Raw genomic sequence first — 20,551 nt, 5'->3', positions numbered from 1 at the left:
CCTGAAGTTACTTTTAAGTTTTGATACCGTTTTTAGTAATAGAAATTATGCAATCAAATTACAAAATGTAACCTATAATATTCGTACAAAGTATTTTTTTTTTTTTTGCAAAAATAATAGTAAACAAAATGCTACCTCGAAACCTCTAACTAGAGCAATTTCGTAACCATAATAAACTGCCCATTCAAAAGAACACAATTACATTCGTTGCTACCTGAAAAAACATAGATCAATGCTGGCATTAAATGCAAGCCAGGAAAAAAATTTGTCAAGGAATAAACGCCAAGAATTATCAAAAGAAAACTCATACAGAGACTCGTCATAAATTTAAGATAATGAATATTTCAAAATGCAACCTTATTTGGTTGAGGAAGCTTAAATGCTAATTCGCACGCCAAGGCAACATGATCGCTTCCCCATTTCTAAAAACGATTAACAAATAATTAGTGCTCTGTGTCCAATAGATTCACTGGAAAATGGTCAAATAGGATCCAACTTACCTTGGTCGGGAAACCATGTGTCTGTCGTAGTACATGTTTAGGGAGTGTATCAAGCACTTTGGCTGTCTGAAGTGCTTCAGAAGACCTGTGGATCGTTATCCATTTGCAAAATGAAAACATTCCATATAGTTTGCTTATCGGATATAGAGAAAGAGAGATATCATGGTCCTAAAAGAAAGCTACAATGCATAACTAGTATTATATGCACATTACAATTATATAAATCAATAAATGAAAACATTCCATATGTTATGGGTACTGGATATAGAGAATGAGAGATCATAGTTCTAAGAATGTCACAATGCATAACTAGTACCATATGTACATAACAATTATGTAAATAGATAAGTACTAATATATGAAATTGCTATGAGCTAATTAGATATTGACATAAAACAAGAAAGTTGTCATTTGGAGACATAAAATGGTCTTATCACTTCATCGCACATAAATATAATAGGTGCTAATAAATTCCATAGTGATTTAGAAGTTGTTGTATGACAATGATTTTTGTTATGCTTTCCTTCCTATTCCTCATTTTATTTCAATTTTTAATGGATTGGCTTAGAAATGAACCTATTACATTAATCACATCCAACTCACTCGAATTGTATTGTGATGATGACAAATGGAATATTATGTTATTTTGCAGATTTTCAGATATCTAAACTATTTTTTAAACAATTTATCATTTTTTTCATAATTTGAAAATTCACCAAATCAATTAATATTATAAACACAACTATGTACTAGTGTTATGGACTAAGAACATGTTTGCCAAATCCAACGATGTATCAAAAGCTTCGGCATCCAGGTGACTAAATTCTCTACCAAGATTTTTACCACATTATTATGCTTATATTAATAAAGTGAAAAAAAAACAGAGAGAGAGAGAGAGAGAGGACACTTGGGTAGAAATGTAAATATCCTTTGTTATGTAAAAATGGCAAACGTGGTAAGAGAAACACACAAAAAAAAAAGATGATTACCATATATAGTCTACTGTGCCCATAAATTGCCTGTTGTAACTGGTTACTTGGGGTTCTCTGGAGGGCCCCTTTGTACCTGCATAATCCTATCAAAAAGAAAAGAAAAGAAGAATTTTATTCACTTTAACTTGAACAAAAGTATATCGATGGACCGAAACTTGCATTTGCATGTATCCGAAGTAGATCCATATTTTCAAAACTATATTAGAAACATTGTTTGTAGTGGAGTCAGTGTTTCGTGGCCCTTATATGCTGGAAAGAGATTAAAGAAAAAATATTGAGTGAGTGATTGAAATGGAAAGGAGCTTCTGGATTACTTGATCGTTATAGGTCTGTTAAACCTGCCTAATTTCGGACCCAAGAACATCAAAACTTTAGTTAATGTGATAAACTGTAATTCAAGTGTTCCTTCATAAAATTCATTAAGCTGAAGCACAAATAGTAGAAATTATTGAATCTTTTGAGTCTCTAGAAGATTAGAAATGGAAAAAAAATCCATTAGCAAGAGACAAGTGTGTCAAAGGGTTCTAGAAAAAGAAACAGCAAAAGGTTACAATCAGCATGGCCTGAAAACATATGGTGAGAAGCAAACAACCAAACTACACTAATATTTCGGCAATAACCCAATTTAAGTAGAAGAGTCAAAATGCCAAAGAAAGAGTAAACCATTTACCTCTACCTCAGTGTACACACTCCTCAGTTTCAAATTGTGCTCAAGATAAGTGCAATCTGTACTTCCTGATGCAATCTCAATTTCCACAGGGGTCCATGAATATGGATCATAAGAATACTTAGCAGAATCATCAACCGATGAACATGAATTATCAGCAGATTCTTTCCAAACTTCAATCCTTGATGGATCCGACACTGGATCATCACCAAAATGGCTTACCTCATCAGTCCCCAAAAGTTCTCTGAAAAAGTTTGGGTCAGAATTATCCTCTAAATCAAAGGTATCTCTCAATGTATCAGCCACATCACCCACAGTGTTGTGATTTTCTAAATCATTGCCACCAAGATTCACTTTAGAATCAAAATCTCCTGATAGATTGACCGTTTCTGACAGTGATTGTTTAGGTTGACAACATGCACTGATCACATCTGGCGAGGATACCTTCACTGAAACATCATCATTGGGTACATTTTCAGAACCATGAGGTCTCTGGATGTTAATGTCACTACATGCAGCTACACTGTGGTTACAGTCCTCTCGTATTTTGTTATGATCAAAGGCATCATGAAAGGAAGTACCAGCTGCAGCAGCTATTTGCTTTCGAGAATTGAATGGCTCTTCATTTTGAAATGATGACGATTCACAGCCACCATCCGAATGATGGGTCAGAATTTGTTCCGAACAAGGGAACTCTGAAGACCTTCCACCTGACTGAACACCAGCAGCTGATTGATTAATGTTGGAAACTTCTGATGCAGATCCTTGACTATATTGCTCAATGCATTGGTGAATATCAGTATCAAGTTGTACATTACTAGAATCAATAGAACAAGAGTCAGTACAAAAGGTTTCTCCTTCGCCTATTTGGTTTGCAGCTACTTCAGGTGTTCTGTTTGTCCTATAAAACATTTGATTGTCAGAGCAAAGCTGAGATACATTTGGCGGGTTAGTGTCATTTTGAGGCAGGTTTTCAGTAAGTCCATTTTCTGCTTTAGTTTGAGGTTGGCAATTACCCTCAGTACCTACGCTCATAAAGGGCGGAGCCCTGTAACAGATTATCAACATTTTGATTCACTTGCAAAGTTAAAAAGTACGGCTTAATAGAATGTCAGTTACCTAGAGGGTGGTGGACCAGTATATAACCTTGAAGAAGAAATATGTGCAGAATATTGTCCAGATACCTGATCCTTGGCTAGTCCAGAAAGATTTAGCTGCAAATTGGATAATCAAAATGGAAAAAATTAATAACAGAGTATTGACACTTTAGCTCCTGGTAGATATCTGCTATAAAAGGTACCTTTTGCTCTGCTATAAAGTTATAAAGTGGACTCTGAAAAAGAACAAAAAGGACAAGAATGGAATCAAAATCAGCAAAAAAGAAACACATCTACACTAATCAAGGAAAAGCACTCTCATTAAGGATGAGAGTAGAAGGATAATTAAGCAACAAACCTCAGGTGTAGAATTGAAATCTCCACAAACAACAACAGGTGCATCATTCCAGTTCTTAGAAATGGCATGAGCTCGACGGAGAAGCGTCCTGACCTGTATAAAGAGGAATCAACCAACACCAGAAGGTTTATTCTGAGCTCTTTATGATATGAAGAAGAGTTAAATATTCCATAAAATGCCTGAATAAATCAAAATAGCTTTTGAATTAAAACTACAGTTAGGTTAGTTCCATCAACTACAATCAAATAAAGTTTGCCTTAATTTGCACAAGCAAAAATCCTGTGTGTAAATGAGCATAACTGGAAATGGAAAAAATTAACTAAACTACACAATGTTAATTTCTGTCCTTTAATAGAAGTAATATTGTGATAAAAATGGATAGATATGTGTGCAGATGAACATAACTGGATGATGGATGAAAAAATTTCACTAAATAAATAATGTTATTATCTGTTCCTCGCTACAAGTATTGTGATGAAAATGGATAGATATGAAATGCATTAATTAATAATAACTGAAAATAAATTTGACAGGAGAAAAAAAGATGAAAATATCTTTACGAGAAATTTTACAGTCTCACAGTACCAGATATGTTCTTAATTAAACGATTTAAGATGGATAGAGGATATACAATATACCTGACCGAGTTTGATCTCTCCTCTCTTGGGATTGTAAAGAACATGGATATTACATACCACAACTAGATTAGCTCCACTTGATTGCTCTGAGCTGCAGAAACAAATAAATATTATATGCACCGATCAATACATAGTAAAAGCAACTAGAAATAGGTAAATAAATGTTCAACCATGAAAAGAAGAAAGTATATATAAAGTGGAACATCATTCAATGGACTACCAAGAACCCACAGCATGTTCCAAAAGATATTTATCAGAAAGTAGACAAAGGAAAATCATTTCATGAATTTGAGCAGGGAATAAAAAACACATGGACAGAAACTGGTTGTAAATAATAGTTAGAGTACAGCTGCATGAGGCTCTAGTGCTCAAAATATCAGTCAAGTGTGAAGGGCTTGAATTTGTTCGGGTTCACATTCTGATATGAGCAGCCTTACCATTTCACCAAAATCATACATTTCATGGTAAAGAATGATGAATCAGAATACAAAACCGAAAGAAAAATAAAACACATGTGCAACACTGCCAAATGCCAATGAGTATAACAATCCTAACAATTATGAAAATAATACATTTAAGCAAACTATGCCAGAAGAAATATACAGTAAGGCTAGCTAAGTAAATGATACCTTTCAGAAAAAGATGCAGTTTCATTATCAGCATGGTTTATGATCCTTGACTGGCCAATAAAAAAAGATAATTAAACATAATTGAATATTAATATCAACTGAAAATCAAAATCAGTAAACAGACTATAAACATGAATCTTAATTAAACCATTAGGACCTACTTCCAGTACACAAATTTGAGCAACGTTATCTCTAAGCCCAAGTTTATTGAACTCAATTGTCTCTTGATACTTCAACAAAAATCTGATTCAGTAAAAACAATAAGGTAAGTGAATACTAATACGATGTTCCAAATACCAAATAAGTATTAACAGCATAATGAAGTATTTAGAAGATGGATACTGTGTATGAGGAGCAAATTAAAACTAAGTATATCTATCTGATACAAAGGGAAAAAAAACTCATTAACCATATGTAGACAGTTGGGGAAAAAAATAAAGATTCCAATTGAACAATAGATCCTAGATCAGGCATTAAAGATTAGCGTAGATGAAGAAACACATGATTAATTGGTTGTTGGTTAATATTGGCTTAGAAGCTACTCCATAGAAGTTCACATTATTAAGTTCTAACTTGATGAAGAATCCATTTCGATCACAAAAGCCCATCCTACTACTATATGTCCTGTTGCAAAGCTAGAATTAGCATTAATCATATACAGTAATACAGCAATGAAAAAGGGAAGGAGATATCAACTAGGATATTGAATATTTTTTTTTCATGCTTTCATTCCAAGGCCAAGCGTGCCCATTGATCACACCATAAAAAAAAAGAGGTGACAAGAAGACAAGTAAAGAAGTATTGTAAAAGATCATCAGATGCTCTATGCAAGAAAAACATCTCCCTTGTCTTTCATAAACTAGAGTGGTTGGTATTCCAATCCCCACATCTCCCTTGCAGGACAAAAAAATATAATAATTGCATAAAATAGTTTAAATGTGTGACAAAAACAATGAAACGAAGAATTACAAGTGATCATGCCTGTTAGTTCTCCAAAATATGGCACATCCATCTACTGCATTTCCAGTTCGCATCTGATAATCAATCAAAACATCATTAAAATTGCTAGAAACCATAATCAGAATCTCTCTTCATTTTTTTACATGCACTCTTTGTATTTCTAGGATGACCAGCCAAGTAGTACAATCACTCCAAAAAATCAATAAACTAAAATAATATACTATGCATCAATGCACAATGAGTTGTGATACCAAAGCAAAATTTTATGCAAAACCACGGTAAGACAAGCATAACAACCTTCCAAATACCAGCATATCCTTGAGTTGAAAGTTGTTCTTCCAGATCATGAAATCTGTCAACTTCCTGAAAAGGATATTGAAATAAGTTACACGTACATTAGAGCATACTTATGTGTGTCATAAGAAAAGAAGGTGAAAGTGATTCAAACAAACATTAATCAAGCCCAATCCAAGAATAACTCAAGCAGTTTAAAGAAAAAGAATTACATTCTTAAATGTAGTATTTATCAAACCAGGTATTTTTAATACTTCATGACGTCTGATTCACATATCCACATGAAAACAACAAAACCAATCAAAGAAAGTAAGCGGTAATACCAAAAAAAAAAGATAGAAGAAGATGCTGAAAAGTTCTGCCAACACATTGTATAACCATCTATCAGGTATATGTCACATACAGAAACAGGAAATAAAGAACATCTAAAGAACTTCAAAGCTAGAGATTGCAAAACCATTTCAAGAGACATCTGATAGTGAGGATAAGAAATAAGTTAATAACCAATAAGAATTAATGATAATGCAGTTGAAGACAAAGATGCATCCTTATTTGAAAGTTAACTATAATAGATGGTTATATGACATCCTTTCAGAGATGAAAAGGTAATGCTGTTTATATTAGCCATATGATGTTATGCAACCCCGTCAAGACCCACCCCCCAACCCAGCCAGATTGAGGCTGTTTAGCCAAGACATATAGCATGAACGGACATTGATTGAACCAAAAAGTCACAACGCAGATGTGGGAAAGGATTTGTATGCCTTGTCCCATCCCACCTCGCTTATGCAGCCTATATTTAATTTATGATATATATTTTCCAAATAATAATATTTTTTTATCATGTATTTTACTATTTATGTACTCAATCTGACTAGCATGTGAAGTGAGGTGAGGGATGATAGAAACCCAGTTCCAGATGTGGACCTAGGTTATGGGGGAAATATGCTGGATCATCTGGATCATTGGGGAAACATGCCCAAAACATGGATTGTATATTCTAGGAGAGCTAAAACATAAAAGGGGCAAACCAACATTAATATATAGTAGACCGTCTATATTGTATGTTTTCATGTTTTAGAGTATGTGTGTGGTTATAAGTTGGTGGGAAGTTAGTGGGGAAGGGATCTAGAATTATTATCAAAAGAGAGTAGTTTTTCTATCAAATTTGAGTGTTCTTGTTGTACTATTTGTGTTAAACCTAATAATTATGTGCGCTTCTTTATACTGGTTTTGGGACTCTAACATTGGTCTGACCTGTTAGATGTAAGAGGAGTTGTATGCTTAAAAGGAATGCCAAAGATGTCAAATAGGGTTAATGTTTTGGAAGAGAGAATCCCAACGCAAGAAGTAGGGATGAAATTAGAGTTATTATGCAATGATTGATGTTCGAAGTAGAACAACAAGGTTCTCTTTAACAAGAGATCAACAAGCAATTAGGAAAAAGGGTTAAAGCAACACCATTGAAGGGGGCATCCATTTCTGCCTAATTCAAAATCTGATAGAAATCCTTTTTTATCCCTAGCCTCTACGTCACGAAAAGGAGAAGGAGATAAGCGAGTTCATGGGAAAATTCAAAAGGAATTCATTCCATTTCTTACCAAAAATTAATGGAACGAAGGGCAACGGGATTTGCTTCAAATGTGGTGAAAAATTCCAACCACTTCACCAATGTGCAACAATTGAAGTTATTAGTGTCAGAAGAAAATGAAAGATTAAATTCAGATGGAGAGATAGTGGGTCTTGAGGCAAAGGGCATTCTCTTCTATTGATGGGTTTTTATGGGCAGCAGCAAGGTTTAAAATTTCGACCCGTGCCGAGGTTTCGGTCTCAGACCGGAACGATACGGTTTCAATATCGTATCGTGCCGTACCGATACAGTTTCGGTATTTTTTATTTATCTATAGTAATTATAAGATAAATATGTTTATTGTGTATATAAAAATAAGTTGTATATTGATTTATTATAAGTTCTGAATTATTGAATAATTTAATATAGTTAGAAAAAATAATTAAAAATAATTTTATTTAAATAGAATTGATATATTAATAATTCAAATTAAAATGGAAGTATCTATAATAATAATAAGTATATAAATTAATACAAGATATTACTTTATATTAATAATAATTATATAAATTAACTATTTATTCATTTAATTAATTATTAATTAAATAATATATATTTTAAATAATAAAAACTATCAAGTAAAAAAATTTTAAAAACTAAAAAAAATATCAGAATATAAATATAATTTATTAGATTTTTTTAAAAAAAAATTAGAATTTTTTAAATTTTTTTTTAAAATTTAAATGAAATTTAAAATAATAAAAAATATGTTAGAATATAAATAAGAATTATTATATATTTTTTAAAATTTTTAAATGAAATTTAAAATATTATTTTTTCAGAATATTAATTAATAAAATTTATTTAAGTTATTTTTATTTTAAATATATTTTTTATTTATTTTATTAGTATAATTTAATTAGGGTTTATAAAAGTCTCTTCGAAATATCACACATCCGCCACACATCCTCCTTGGGAATTCTTTAAATTAATTAAATAAAATAAATAATTATTAAAAACAAAAAAAAAAAAAACGCACAATACGCGAGATCGCGCCGCGATGGTCGCGGGCGATCCCGTGAGGGGCTTCCGGAGCCGCAGACGCCGTCGTGCGCGACGCCTTCGGCGCTGCAGAAGGCGTCACGGGATGCCGCCGGAGGCGTCCCGCGTCTCCTCCGGCGCCGCCGAGACGGGGACGCCTCCCGTGCCTGTTTCGGCCGGCCGGCGTAATGGTAAAAACCGCCCATGCCAGGCAACACGAAACGACATTTGTAACCATGGGCAGCAGAGGGAGTTCCTTCTCAAACAACAGTACCAAAATCAGAATTGAATGCATCATAACAACTGGAATTATCACAATTATTGGAAAGATTTTCTGCAGTCTTCAAAGAAGGGAGCAAGTTACCACCTAAGCGAAGTCAACAACATGCTATAGTGTATCAGGAAGGGTAGAGTCCTATTTGTGTGCGTCCATACCAATAGGTTCAAGAAATGTTACAATCAGGGGGCATTCAGCCTAGTGTAAGTTCTGTCTCTAGTCCTGTTTTATTAGTAAAAAAAAAGGATTCATCATGGGGAATGCGTGTTGATTATAGAGCATTAAATAAGGTCACAATTCTAGATAAGTATCCTATCCTTGTGGTAGATGAATTGCTTGATGACTCATTTGGAGCTATGATTTTTTCAAAAATTTATTTGAAATTGAGGTATCATCAAATTAGAGTACAAGAGGAAGTCATTCATAAGACTGGATTTCACACTCACAATGGACATTATGAGTTCTTAGTTGTACCTTTTGGGCTCACTAATGTTAACCTTTCAAGCATCAATGAATGATTTATTCAGAATGTTCCTTCGTAAGTTTGTATTGGTTTTCTTTGATGATATTTTAGTGTTCCGTGCTGATTGGCCTACACATTCGTCTTACCTTTTTATGGTGTTGGAAGTTCTTCTTAAGAATCAGTTTATGGCTAACTCTAAGAAGTGTAGTTTTGACACCACATCAGTGGAATATTTGGGTCATATCATTTCCGGACAAGGTGTTTTAGTCGATCCTTCTAAAATTCAATGTATTTTGGATTGGCTAATTCCAAAGAATGTCAAAGGAGTAAGAGGTTTTTAGGTTTGACAGATTACTATTGGAAATTTATAGAAAATTATTGTAAAGTAGCTAAGACTTTGATAAAATTGACTAAGAAGGATAATTTTCACGAGGGATCAACTTCTTTAGAGTCTCTCTTGAAACTCAAAAAACTCTTGACCAGTCCGTCAGTTCTTGCATTTCCAGATTTTTTCCAAGCCTTTTGAGATTGAGTGTGACGCCTCTAGAAGAGGAATTGGCATCGTATTAATGCAAAAAAGAAGACCAATAGCTTATAAAAGCTTTATCAGAAGGGAATTTGTCAAAATCCGCATATGAAAAAGAATTGACGGCTTTGGTTTTGTCTGTGCAACATTGGTGTCCCTGTCTTCTTGGGAGACATTTATAGTGTATACTGATCAAACGAGCGCTAAACATTTACTACAATCACAACCATAGATCAACAATGTTGGATGGCCAAGTTATTGGGTTACCAATGAAGTTATTTACAAATCAGGTTTGGAAAATAAAGTTGTTGATTCATTATCCAAAATATATGAAGGTGAATATCATGCTTTAGTGTCTTACCCTACATGGGAGGAAGGTGAAAATCTTATTGAAGAATCTAAACAACATCAATTGCAGAAAATTATGACTCATTTAACCAACAACTCAGATTCTCATCTAGATTTTGAGATGCAACAAGGAGTTCTATACTAACAATAAACTTGATATATTTGCTTCATTGCCTTCGATACAATTACTCCTAAAGGAATTTCATTCTTCCCCATTAGGAGGACATTCCGATTTCTTGAAAACTTATAGAAGGTTGGCAGGTAATCTTTATTGAATAGGTATGAAGTGTTGTGTACAAGAGTTTGTGCAATCTTATGATGTGTGTCAAAGACACAAATATGTTGGAACCATTCCTGGAGGACTAGTCCAGCCTTTGTGGATTCCGAATCTAACATCTCTATGGATTTTATCACCGGGCTTCCTCGATCAAGAGGGCATGAATCTATTTTTGTTGTGGTGGATCGGTTATCTAAATATGCACATTTTATTTTGTTGAAACATCCTTATACAACCAAGACAGTACCTGAATTGTTTGCTAGAGAAATTATACGACTCCATGGAGTTCTTAAATCCATTATTAGTGACCGAGATCCATTATTCGTTAGTTACTTTTGGAAAGAAATCTTTCGGCTGTTGGGCACTATGCTTAAGATGAGCTCTTCCTATCATCCTGAAACAAATGGACAAACTAAAGTCTTGAATAGATGTTCGGGGGTATATTTACGTTATTTTGCTTCTGAACATCCCTAGAAATTGGGCTTATTGGATACCATGGGCAAAATTCTGATATAATACTTCTTTTCATATATCTATTGGTAAAACTCCTTTTAAGTAGTTTAGGGTCAAAAGCCTCCTACTTTAACTCGTTTCTTAACAAATGAAACTAAAGTTGAGGTAGTGGCAAGGGAGTTATTTGACAGGGATGAAGCTCTCCTTCAACTTAAATATAATCCTTCCAGGGCGCAAGAATATATAAAGATATATGTTAATAAAAAAAAGGAAGTCACTACAATTTGCAGTAGGAGAATGGGTGTTCCTGAAATTAAGACCCCACAAGCACACGGTTTCTAGGAGGATTAATCAAAAATTGGCAGCAAGATATTATGGAGCTTTCCAGGTTATTGAAAAATATGAAGAGGTGTATATAAGCTCAAACTTCCCCCTCATTCTAGAGTGCATCCCGTCTTTCATGTATGATTACTTAAGAAAGCTATTGGAGAGTATAATGTATAAGTAGATCTACCCAGTGGACTGGACGTAACACTTGAAGATGATGTGGAACCCGAATATGTGATTGCTAGTAGATACATTGTTCATAATGGCAAAGTGATTCGTCAATGGCTAGTGAAATGGAAGGGCATGGACATGATTGACACAATGTGGGAGGATGATTTCACTTTTAGAATTCAATTTTCTCATTTTAACCTTGAGGACAAGGCTAAAGTTGTAGCAGGCGGCAATGATAAAAACCCAGTTTCAGATGTGAACCGCGGGAAACATGCTGGATCATCTGGATCATGGGGGAAACAAGTCCAAAACATGGATTGTATATTCCAAGAGGGCTAAAACACAAAAGCTGGATCATCTAGATCATGGGGGAAACAAGCCCAAAACATGGATTATATATTCCAACTCCAAGAGAGCTAAAACACAAAAGGGACAGACCAACATTAACATATAGTAGGCAGTTTATATTGTAGAGTCAGTTATATCTGTGTGGCAATTATGTTTTCATGTTTTAGAGTATGTGTGTGTGGTTGTAAATTGGTGGGAAGTTAGTGGGGAAGGGATCTGAGCATTATTGTCAAAAGAAAGTATTGTCTTTGGATGGTGGAGAGAGTTTCTCTATCAGATTTGAGTGTTATTATACTATTTGTGTTAACCCTAATTATTCTGTCTGTTTCTTTATTCTGATTTTGGGACTCTAACAGAGGATGGGCCCCCTCTTATTATATGAGAAGGAAATTGAAAAACTCAATCCACCCCACGCTGTCACTTATCTCTAATCGTTGGCCTCACAAAAGTGAAATGGCCTGTAGTGGTTTCTCTCAAGCAAAGCAAGCAAGTAGTTCATAGCAAATTAGTTTCTGTTGTCTGAGTATAATAAGGAGAACAATCACCAAAAACTAAACCTTTATGAGCAATTGAGCATAGAAAGGTCAAAAAAAATTGCAACATAAAACCCTCTTAATCTAAACATGATTTAGAGTTAACAATGTACCTGAAGACACATTATGTCAGGGGTCCATAGTCGAAATTCTATAAGTAATCTTCTCTTTCGCCATTCCCAATCCAAAATGTATTGTGGTATATGAAAATAAAGCTTGGACCAATGATCTCTAGCAAGGTAATCCGCAAGGATATTATAAGAGAGCACTACAAACCGCTCTGGTAGAATAACAAATTTAGTAAGAGAATACAGCAAACCAAAGGTTAACTTGAACCCCCAGAAAAAGAAATGCAGAATTGTAGATACAACAAATCTTAAAACCAACATACTTTCTTAGTACAAGCATATATAGAGGATTTTAGAATGATTTCATGGATGGAAAATATTTCAAAATGATGAATTGAAGCAAAGGTTTTGAGTAGGTAATGATTAGTATCTTTAAGAACAGATCGAAGTATCAACCAACAGATTTTGCGGCCATTCAAGTTTGAGGTATGGGAATTTGATGCAAAAGTTCATCATCTTCGATATCTCATTGAAGATTAAACTCTCAGCACAAATTAAAACTATTTTGCATATATCTAGCACTGAATTTTGGATATGCACATGTTATTCCACAAGTATCAGCTTAAAACATGAAAAAAAAATAGCTGGAAAATTAATTGCCGAAGAATATGTCTTTTTTATATAATATGCGTTATTATTCATGTTTATACTTAGAAAATAAGTCTATTTAATGAATTGATTTTGGTGCAAACTCTGCAAAGGCATACATATAAAAATTTTCTAGAGTCAATGAATAACTAGAAATTGCAATTGACTCCTTTGGTTGAGACTCACATCAACCTACGCATAGGATCAAGCAAAATAAACATGAAACATAAAAAATAAAATCAAGCAAAAGTTAAATGCATAGGATCTGCACAACAAAGAAAGGAATTGAACTACCACATTCAGGAGGTGGTTGTGAGGAGCAGAAACTCCATGTCCTATAATCTACCGGCCTATAAGACGGAGCTGCTTGGTATGCCTGTGCAGGATAGGCAACAGGAGAAGTGTTGAAAGACGATTGAGGACCAAACGGGGTGGAAAGAGGATTGTGAGACGGCGGAGGATGACCATAAAATGGAGCAGGAGTCCTTGTTATCTGCGAAGGATTGCAAGAAGGATGGGGAGGACCATAGTAAGGCACAGAAGGGAACGCCGGATGGCGATGCAATGGATGATGATGTCCATAGGACGGCGGCTGCCACTGCCCATAGGATTGCGACCGAGCACCACGAGGGCGCCAAGAGCCACTAGCGCCGCTCCGCCAACTCCGCAGATTCTCATTAGCTTCCCTCACGGTCCCGACGGGAGAATCCCCAGTGGCGAACGAGGACCCAGCGGCACCTTCCTCGGCCACAGCAGCAGCTGCATCAAGAGTCGGAGGCGGTGGGTTACAATAACCGCGTTGCCACTGGTTGCGCCCCGGAACCTGCGCCAAGCAAAGAGCTGGATCGGGATTCTATTCGAACACGAAGTAACTCTTCCACAACCTAGATCGGCGGGCAGATCCTCGGGTTGGATGGGAAGGAAGGGTTTGCTTACCTTCTTAAAGCGGGAGGAGGAAGACATGGCGCTGCAGGTGTTGGTGGCTTGAAGAGGAATTGGAAATCGCATCGCTACCGTCTCCGGCACTTGCTCGCGGGGCTGCAGCTACGTATGGTGATGCTGGTGGAGAAGACGAGACGCATGGTCCGCACCGCTAGTGAACCGTCGCCCATCGATCGGCCTCTTGTTGCTGGTTTCCCAAACGGCCCCGATGAACCTGGCTTTTCAGCTGAGCCGGGTTCGAATCCCTATTTATGGTATCTTTGGTTAGTCGCGAGTAACGACTTGAACATGCTCGCTCCTAGTTGGATTCAACGATCATATTTCGAGAAGGCGGGGATTCAAATTTGGAGACATCTTGAATGTTTTAGGGGCCTTAGCTGGTGATCCGGATTATTTCATCATGAAGCTTATTCCCTATTATTTCACTGGTTGATCTTGATCCTTCCTTTTTTGGGCTCATATATTGTTGTAAGAAATAAAAATTTATAGTGCTCTTTGGAGAAGAAATCGAAGATGAGATGGAAAACTTGTTCAATCATCACTGAGAAGATTACAATGAAGTTCACAAACCAAATCCCTTCTAGTATTCTTGTACAAACCAACCTTTTTATTTGTTCTTACTTTTCCTCTCTTTATCCAATTGCCTTGGATGCTTATAGAGGGATAGAAGATAGTCTCTTCCCCTACCTTCTTAATGGAGGAAGATGAGTGGGCAAGTAACACTTATTTACTGTGCACTCGTCAACATCTCTTATTTGTCCAAGCCAATCTATAAAAGTTATCTACTCACAAAGACCACGTAAGAACATTCAATTATATTTCAAAGGAAATGGTTCATACGATAACAAACACACTGAGCAATGACTGCCAAAAAAATTATTACACTTAACTTAGTTACTCTATCAAATGAATCAAAGACATAAATAATTTACATTTATCCCAAATTAAATTATTTACATCAACATGAACATCTATAATCACTTACAATAACTAATATATCGAGAGCATATTCATTACCTCCAATCAATATAATTATTCACAATTACATTTTAAGTGCCTAATGAAAAATGTAATTGGTCGACCAGTGAATAAATGCTAAAGATATAAATTAATTTTAATCTTCTTTTTTAGTTAGAATCTATTTATTCTAATCATACATTTTCCTAATTATGTTCCATAACTATGATGTGGGGTGTATAGAAATGTCACATAAGAGCAACGGTATTTTTAGATTTTCCTTTAAGGGAAAACCCTAAAGAGGAGAAAAGGGAGGAGACGGAGGGAGAAAAAGAAGTTTTTTCTACTCACGCCACCAACTCTCCCTCTCCCTCACGTTCTCTATGACTCTCTCTCTCCTCCACATTTTCCACAAGATTCTCCCTCTCCCTTATGTGAAGTAGCCCTCTCCTTCTCCCTCTCCCTCTCCCTCTCCCTCTCCCGAACATTCTTGGGGATTTCCTCTCAAGGATCGCCTCTGCCCCCTTCTCCTCTCATGCCGCCCCACCATCCGGCACCACCTCGTCGGAGGCTTCACTGTTGCCTCTCCTCACGTGAGTATCCGCCCTTGCCAACCACCTCTAACGTCGGTTGCCCCTTTTCCTTGCATGAACCACGTTGCTGTTACAAGAGCACGCCTCTTCCACCGGTTGCGCCTCCTCTGGCTGCCTCCGTTAACCACCCCTTGCTTTCATGCATGATGCCCGACGGACACCATCAGCCCCTCTTTTCTACATCTTCTTCACATGAGAAGCACAGCACCTCCACCAGTCACGAGCAAGCGCCTTCGTCGGCCCCACATTCGCCGGTCACATCTCCCACACGTGTTATCTCCCTCCCTCCCTCTCTCACTCACACACACACACACACACACTCTCTCTCTAAGTCGTTGCACCGGAGGCCTCCAATGGTCGACCTTGCTGCCCTCGATGCCAGTTAGGCCACCGCTGGCCTATTTCTTCTTTCTCCACCAGATCCATCTCCCTCTGCACATCGGCCACCTCCAACAGCCTACAGCAACAATCACCAGCATCTCTCCATAGCTCCAACGAGCAGCCCCCAGCTACCGGTGTCGTGGTTGGCATCCCTACCACTAGATCTATCCGGTCGACACCCTCGCCATCGGATCCGACTTATCGGCGCCCCTGCCTTCAAATTCGACATCGATCCAACGTTGATCCACGATGCCATATGCTTAGATCAAATACCTATCCGACCTTCGAGTCGTCCGCCTTTGAGCCTTTGTTGTGTTTCGGCTTGTGTACCGTTGTATTTCAATCTATGATCCACTGTCTTATTCCATCCCACATGTCGTCGTATTTCGACCTTCATACTACTGTTATATTCCAGCTTGTGTGCTGCTATTTTCGGCCTTCGTGCCACTGTTATGTTTTCAGCCTATGAGTCGTTATTATGTTCCGGTTGCTAGATCCCTCCAGCCCTTTGTCTCCATGTCGTCCTCTGGTTCCATGTCGTCCTCCGGCTTTGTGTCATCCTCTAGCTTTGTACCATCCTCCGACTCCATGTCGTCCTCCTACTCCATGTCTCCTCCGACTTCGTGCCATTGCCTCAAGCTTCGTGCCATCTCGGCATGCTCTTATGGTCCTTGGATACTTTTAGATTCGTGCGTTATATATTTCATTACATTACTATTTACCTGCTTCATATACTTCGTAAAAGCCTAACTTGAGCGTTGAAGTCGAAGACTAGGGCAACCTGATATCCGTTCTAACCCCTCCTTTGCTTCATTACTCCTCGCAGGCATCTTCGTACACCTCATTTTCTTTCTTTATTCTGCGACCTGGTCAATATCAAAGACAGCTCACCACCTTCTTCCTTTGGGTCATAGCGACTTTGTCAACGCTCTTGACCATTCACCGGTGGCTCGTCCTTTGAGGGGTCTCAGCGTAGGATTAAATTGGTGTCATCTGTGGGAACGTACACTTGAATTATGACACTTGAATGGATGACACTAGAAGACTCACCACCCTCACCATGACACCAGATGATTTCGATAAACATGTCGTAGCTATATAATTTGGGAGTCAAGGGATCGAACTATTATCTCCATCTCTGAGACAGTAACGGGGTCACCTAAAATTGTGTATCAGCTAAGAGCTAGTGAAGGTTTTCTTTGTTGGTGCAATCTTGCTACAAGCATTGTTACTTTTGATGTTTAGTTAAATGAGTTTAAGTTAGGCAATATTAGTGAGCTAACATAAATGTTTAGTAAGCAGGTATAAAGAAAATTCCAAGTATGAAGACTTAGCAAGGAAAGTCCAAGAAGATAGTCTTGGCGGATGAGATTCTGGAGCGTGGCTCTTGGCGATGAAGTCCCGGAGGTGTGGCCTCTTGGTAAAAGAAGACTTAGCATGACAAAGGCGAAGGAAGCACTTGAAGACAAGCGCAAGGATGAGGAGTAGTGGATACGGAAGCATCCTAAAGGCGCAAGGCTGATGGAAGATTCTTGAAGGTATAAGTGTAGGCTAAGGGAATGATTCAAATGTGGGAACTAACTACTGTATTCTTAGTTTATGAGGTATCATTCGACTGGTAGTTGTACCAATCGACTGATACCAGATCAAAAATTAAATAGAGAGTTGAGGCCAACTACCAGTTGACTGGTACCGGTACTAGTCAACTGGTACCGGTACTAATCGATTATTAAGTGACCGTTATAAGGAGACGAGAAAAAATCTCATAAAATCTTAAATGTCGTTGACGCCCATCAGTCGATTGATGAATACACCAGTCGACTGATGTAAACAAACATATAAAAGCTATTCTTGAAGCTTGGAAACAAACTTCTATTGTTCTAATCAAAAGACTCTCCAAGTGATCTCCAAGCTGACAGATTCTCAATCTCTTCCTCCAAAGCTCATCTTTTATCTTGTAAGAGCGAGAGATCATCTTGTAAAGGTTTCTCCACCTTCGTTCTTGTTTTGAAAAGGAGAAGATCATAGTGAAGCTTGATCATGTGTGTGTGTGCACCTTGGATTAGTCACCTCAAGGAGGTGGAGACCAAGTAAATCAAGGAGTTAGCATTACTTTCTTATTACTTCATTATTTCATTTCTATTTTTCTTGCTTCCACTAACAATTTATAGGTAGAAATTGAAGAGAAATAATTCACCCCTTCTAGCAGGATGCAAAGATCCTAACACTCTTAAGGGGTTCAACCTCACCGAGCGGGAGCTAACAAAGCACCGTCGTCCTCTTAAGGGCTCAATCTCCCCGAATAGAAGCTAATAAAGCGTCGACACCCTCTTAAGGGTTCAAGTTTCACGAGTGGGAGCTAGCAGCTCACAAAGTGTTGTTATCCTCTTAAGAGCTCAACCTCCCCAAGTGGGAGCTAAAAAAGCATCAACATCCTCTTAAGGACTCAACCTCCCTGAGTGGGAGCAAACAAAGCGTCGCCATCCTCTTAAGGGTTTAACCTCCCCAAGCGGGAGTTAACAAAGCGTCGTCATCCTCTTAAGGGCTCAATCTTCTTGAACGAGAGCTAATAAGGCGCTAACATCCTCTTAAGGGCTCAACCTCTCCCGACTCATAGCCAGGACCGAGTTATTATATTATTCTGGTCTTCTATTACATTATCCCCTGGTCTCAAACCAGTGGTGTCCAACAGCTGATATCCTCTTCCAGACTTCATCTCTCCAGACTTGGACATAGTTGGGATCGATCTATTATATTATTTTTCATCTTCTATTACATTATCCTCCATGGGGTTCAAACCAACATATTGTCCTTTTCACTTTTTAGGGTTCAGCCTCCCCTATTCGGGGTTGAGCATGCTCTATTGGTCTCGAACTAGCATATTCTTCACTGGTTTTGAACTAAGATATTATCTTTTTCAAGACTCAACCTCTCCCGTTCGGGGTCGAGCATATTCTCCGTTGGTCTCGGACCAGTGATTATCCGCTGGTCTCAAACTAGCAATCCTCTTATGTCGGTGAGCCTCCCCTGGAGCATGATATCGGTAATTTTCTCTCTTACTCCATGGATACTAGAGAGTCAAAGAATCAACACTATTTTTTCCCCAACTCTGCAGATACTAGAGAGTTGAGGGATCGCCACTATTTTCTCCCTAACTTTGCTGATACTAGGGAGTCGAGGGACGACACTCTTTGCGGATACTAGAGAGTTGAGGGATTGATACTATTTTCTCATCGACTTTGTAGATATTTGGGAGTCGAACAATCGATACTATTTTCTCTCTTGATTCTGCGGACCTTTGGGAGTCATAGATCGAGCACAATGTCAACAATGCAGTCGCTTGCTCAGCTCGACTATCGCAGTCACCCGCTTGGCTCGATCGCTACAGTTTCTCTCTCGGCATCCACTCGACAACCCACTCTATATCCACTCTGCCTATTGCTCAGCGTCGACATAATCGCTTGCTTGGCATTGCTACAGTTGCTTGCTCGACATCATGCGATGGGGCTGGCGATCTATTCCTTGACTCCTCAGTTAGGAGCTATTTAGCCTTACATATAGATTTTGTCCCCTGTGACTCTTAATGCTCTGCTCCCTATAACTTTTAGAGTTTCACTTGCTTCATTGACTACAGACACTCCCATGCTAGCGATTCACCCAAAATACAAGAGTTTAGTCAGTCAAGCTCGCGCCTCTTTCGACTAGACTTGAAAAAGAGATTTGTAATATGGGGTGTATAGAAATGCCATGTAGGAATAGGGGTATTTTGGGGTCCTATAGAGGAGGCTAGGGGAGGAGATGGAGGGAGAAAAGGTTTTTTTTTATTCTCACGTTGCCAACTCTCCCTCTCCCTCACATGTTCTACAAGAACCTCCCTCTCCCTCGAGTGAAGTGACACTCTCCTTCTCCCTCTCCCTCTCCCTCTCCCTCTCCCGGATGCTCTCGGGGATTCCCTCTCAAGGATTGCCTCTGCCCCTTCTCCTCTCACACCACCCCACCATCCGGTGCCACCTTACCGGAGTCCTCGTCGCCGCCTCCCCTCAAGCGAGCAATCACTCTCGTCGGTCGCCTCTAACACTAGCCACCCCTTTTCCTCCTCACACAAACAATGTTGCTGCCACAGACACATGTTGTTGGGATATGCCCGATGTTGTGTGCGCCATTTCACAAAAAATGCAGTGGAAGTAAAAATATGATAATAAAACTATTTTATTACAACACACATGCACCACACGCATACATGATACAACTTACGTAGACATAATCATAAAATAAAATTTTAAGAATAATAATTATTCTAGGTGTACCTTACGGATGATGCATAGGGAAAAGGGCATCAACTTTAGTGGCGTCCATGAACCTCGCCTCTATTCGTATCCATACTGAGATCTTTAAGACAACTCAGATGAGTAACAAGGTTCACCTCTGATTGGTACTAACCAAGCGTCGAGGTGATGTGATCCAAGAAAAGGAAGAAGAAACGAAAGTTTGAG

The 20,551-nt window shown here is 38.0% G+C and overlaps 1 protein-coding gene across 2 annotated transcripts; it reads right to left on the bottom strand.

Annotated features, from left to right (window-relative positions):
* Window positions 1-163: 163 nt before the first annotated feature.
* On the bottom strand, window positions 164-14,350 carry LOC122005871 (carbon catabolite repressor protein 4 homolog 6-like). Of its 2 annotated transcripts, none has more exons than XM_042561104.1 (15): window positions 14,122-14,350; window positions 13,480-14,008; window positions 12,583-12,749; window positions 6,139-6,204; window positions 5,851-5,915; window positions 5,043-5,124; window positions 4,882-4,931; window positions 4,253-4,343; window positions 3,615-3,707; window positions 3,460-3,492; window positions 3,279-3,373; window positions 2,163-3,207; window positions 1,490-1,575; window positions 501-585; window positions 164-422 (listed from the first exon to the last, which is right to left on the bottom strand). In XM_042561104.1, exons 1-15 carry the CDS (start codon window positions 14,191-14,193, stop codon window positions 345-347), a joined length of 2,637 nt encoding a protein of 878 aa, XP_042417038.1. In that variant the 5' UTR covers window positions 14,194-14,350; the 3' UTR covers window positions 164-344. The 2 variants fall into 2 exon arrangements, with proteins under 2 accessions (XP_042417038.1, XP_042417039.1); XM_042561105.1 differs by having other exon boundaries at window positions 5,863-5,915.
* Between the last annotated feature and the right edge of the window lie 6,201 nt (window positions 14,351-20,551).

The sequence above is a fragment of the Zingiber officinale genome, chromosome 7B (assembly GCF_018446385.1).
Source record: "Zingiber officinale cultivar Zhangliang chromosome 7B, Zo_v1.1, whole genome shotgun sequence".
NCBI classification, from domain to species: Eukaryota; Viridiplantae; Streptophyta; class Magnoliopsida; order Zingiberales; family Zingiberaceae; genus Zingiber; species Zingiber officinale.
This window is presented reverse-complemented; position numbering and strand designations above follow the sequence as displayed.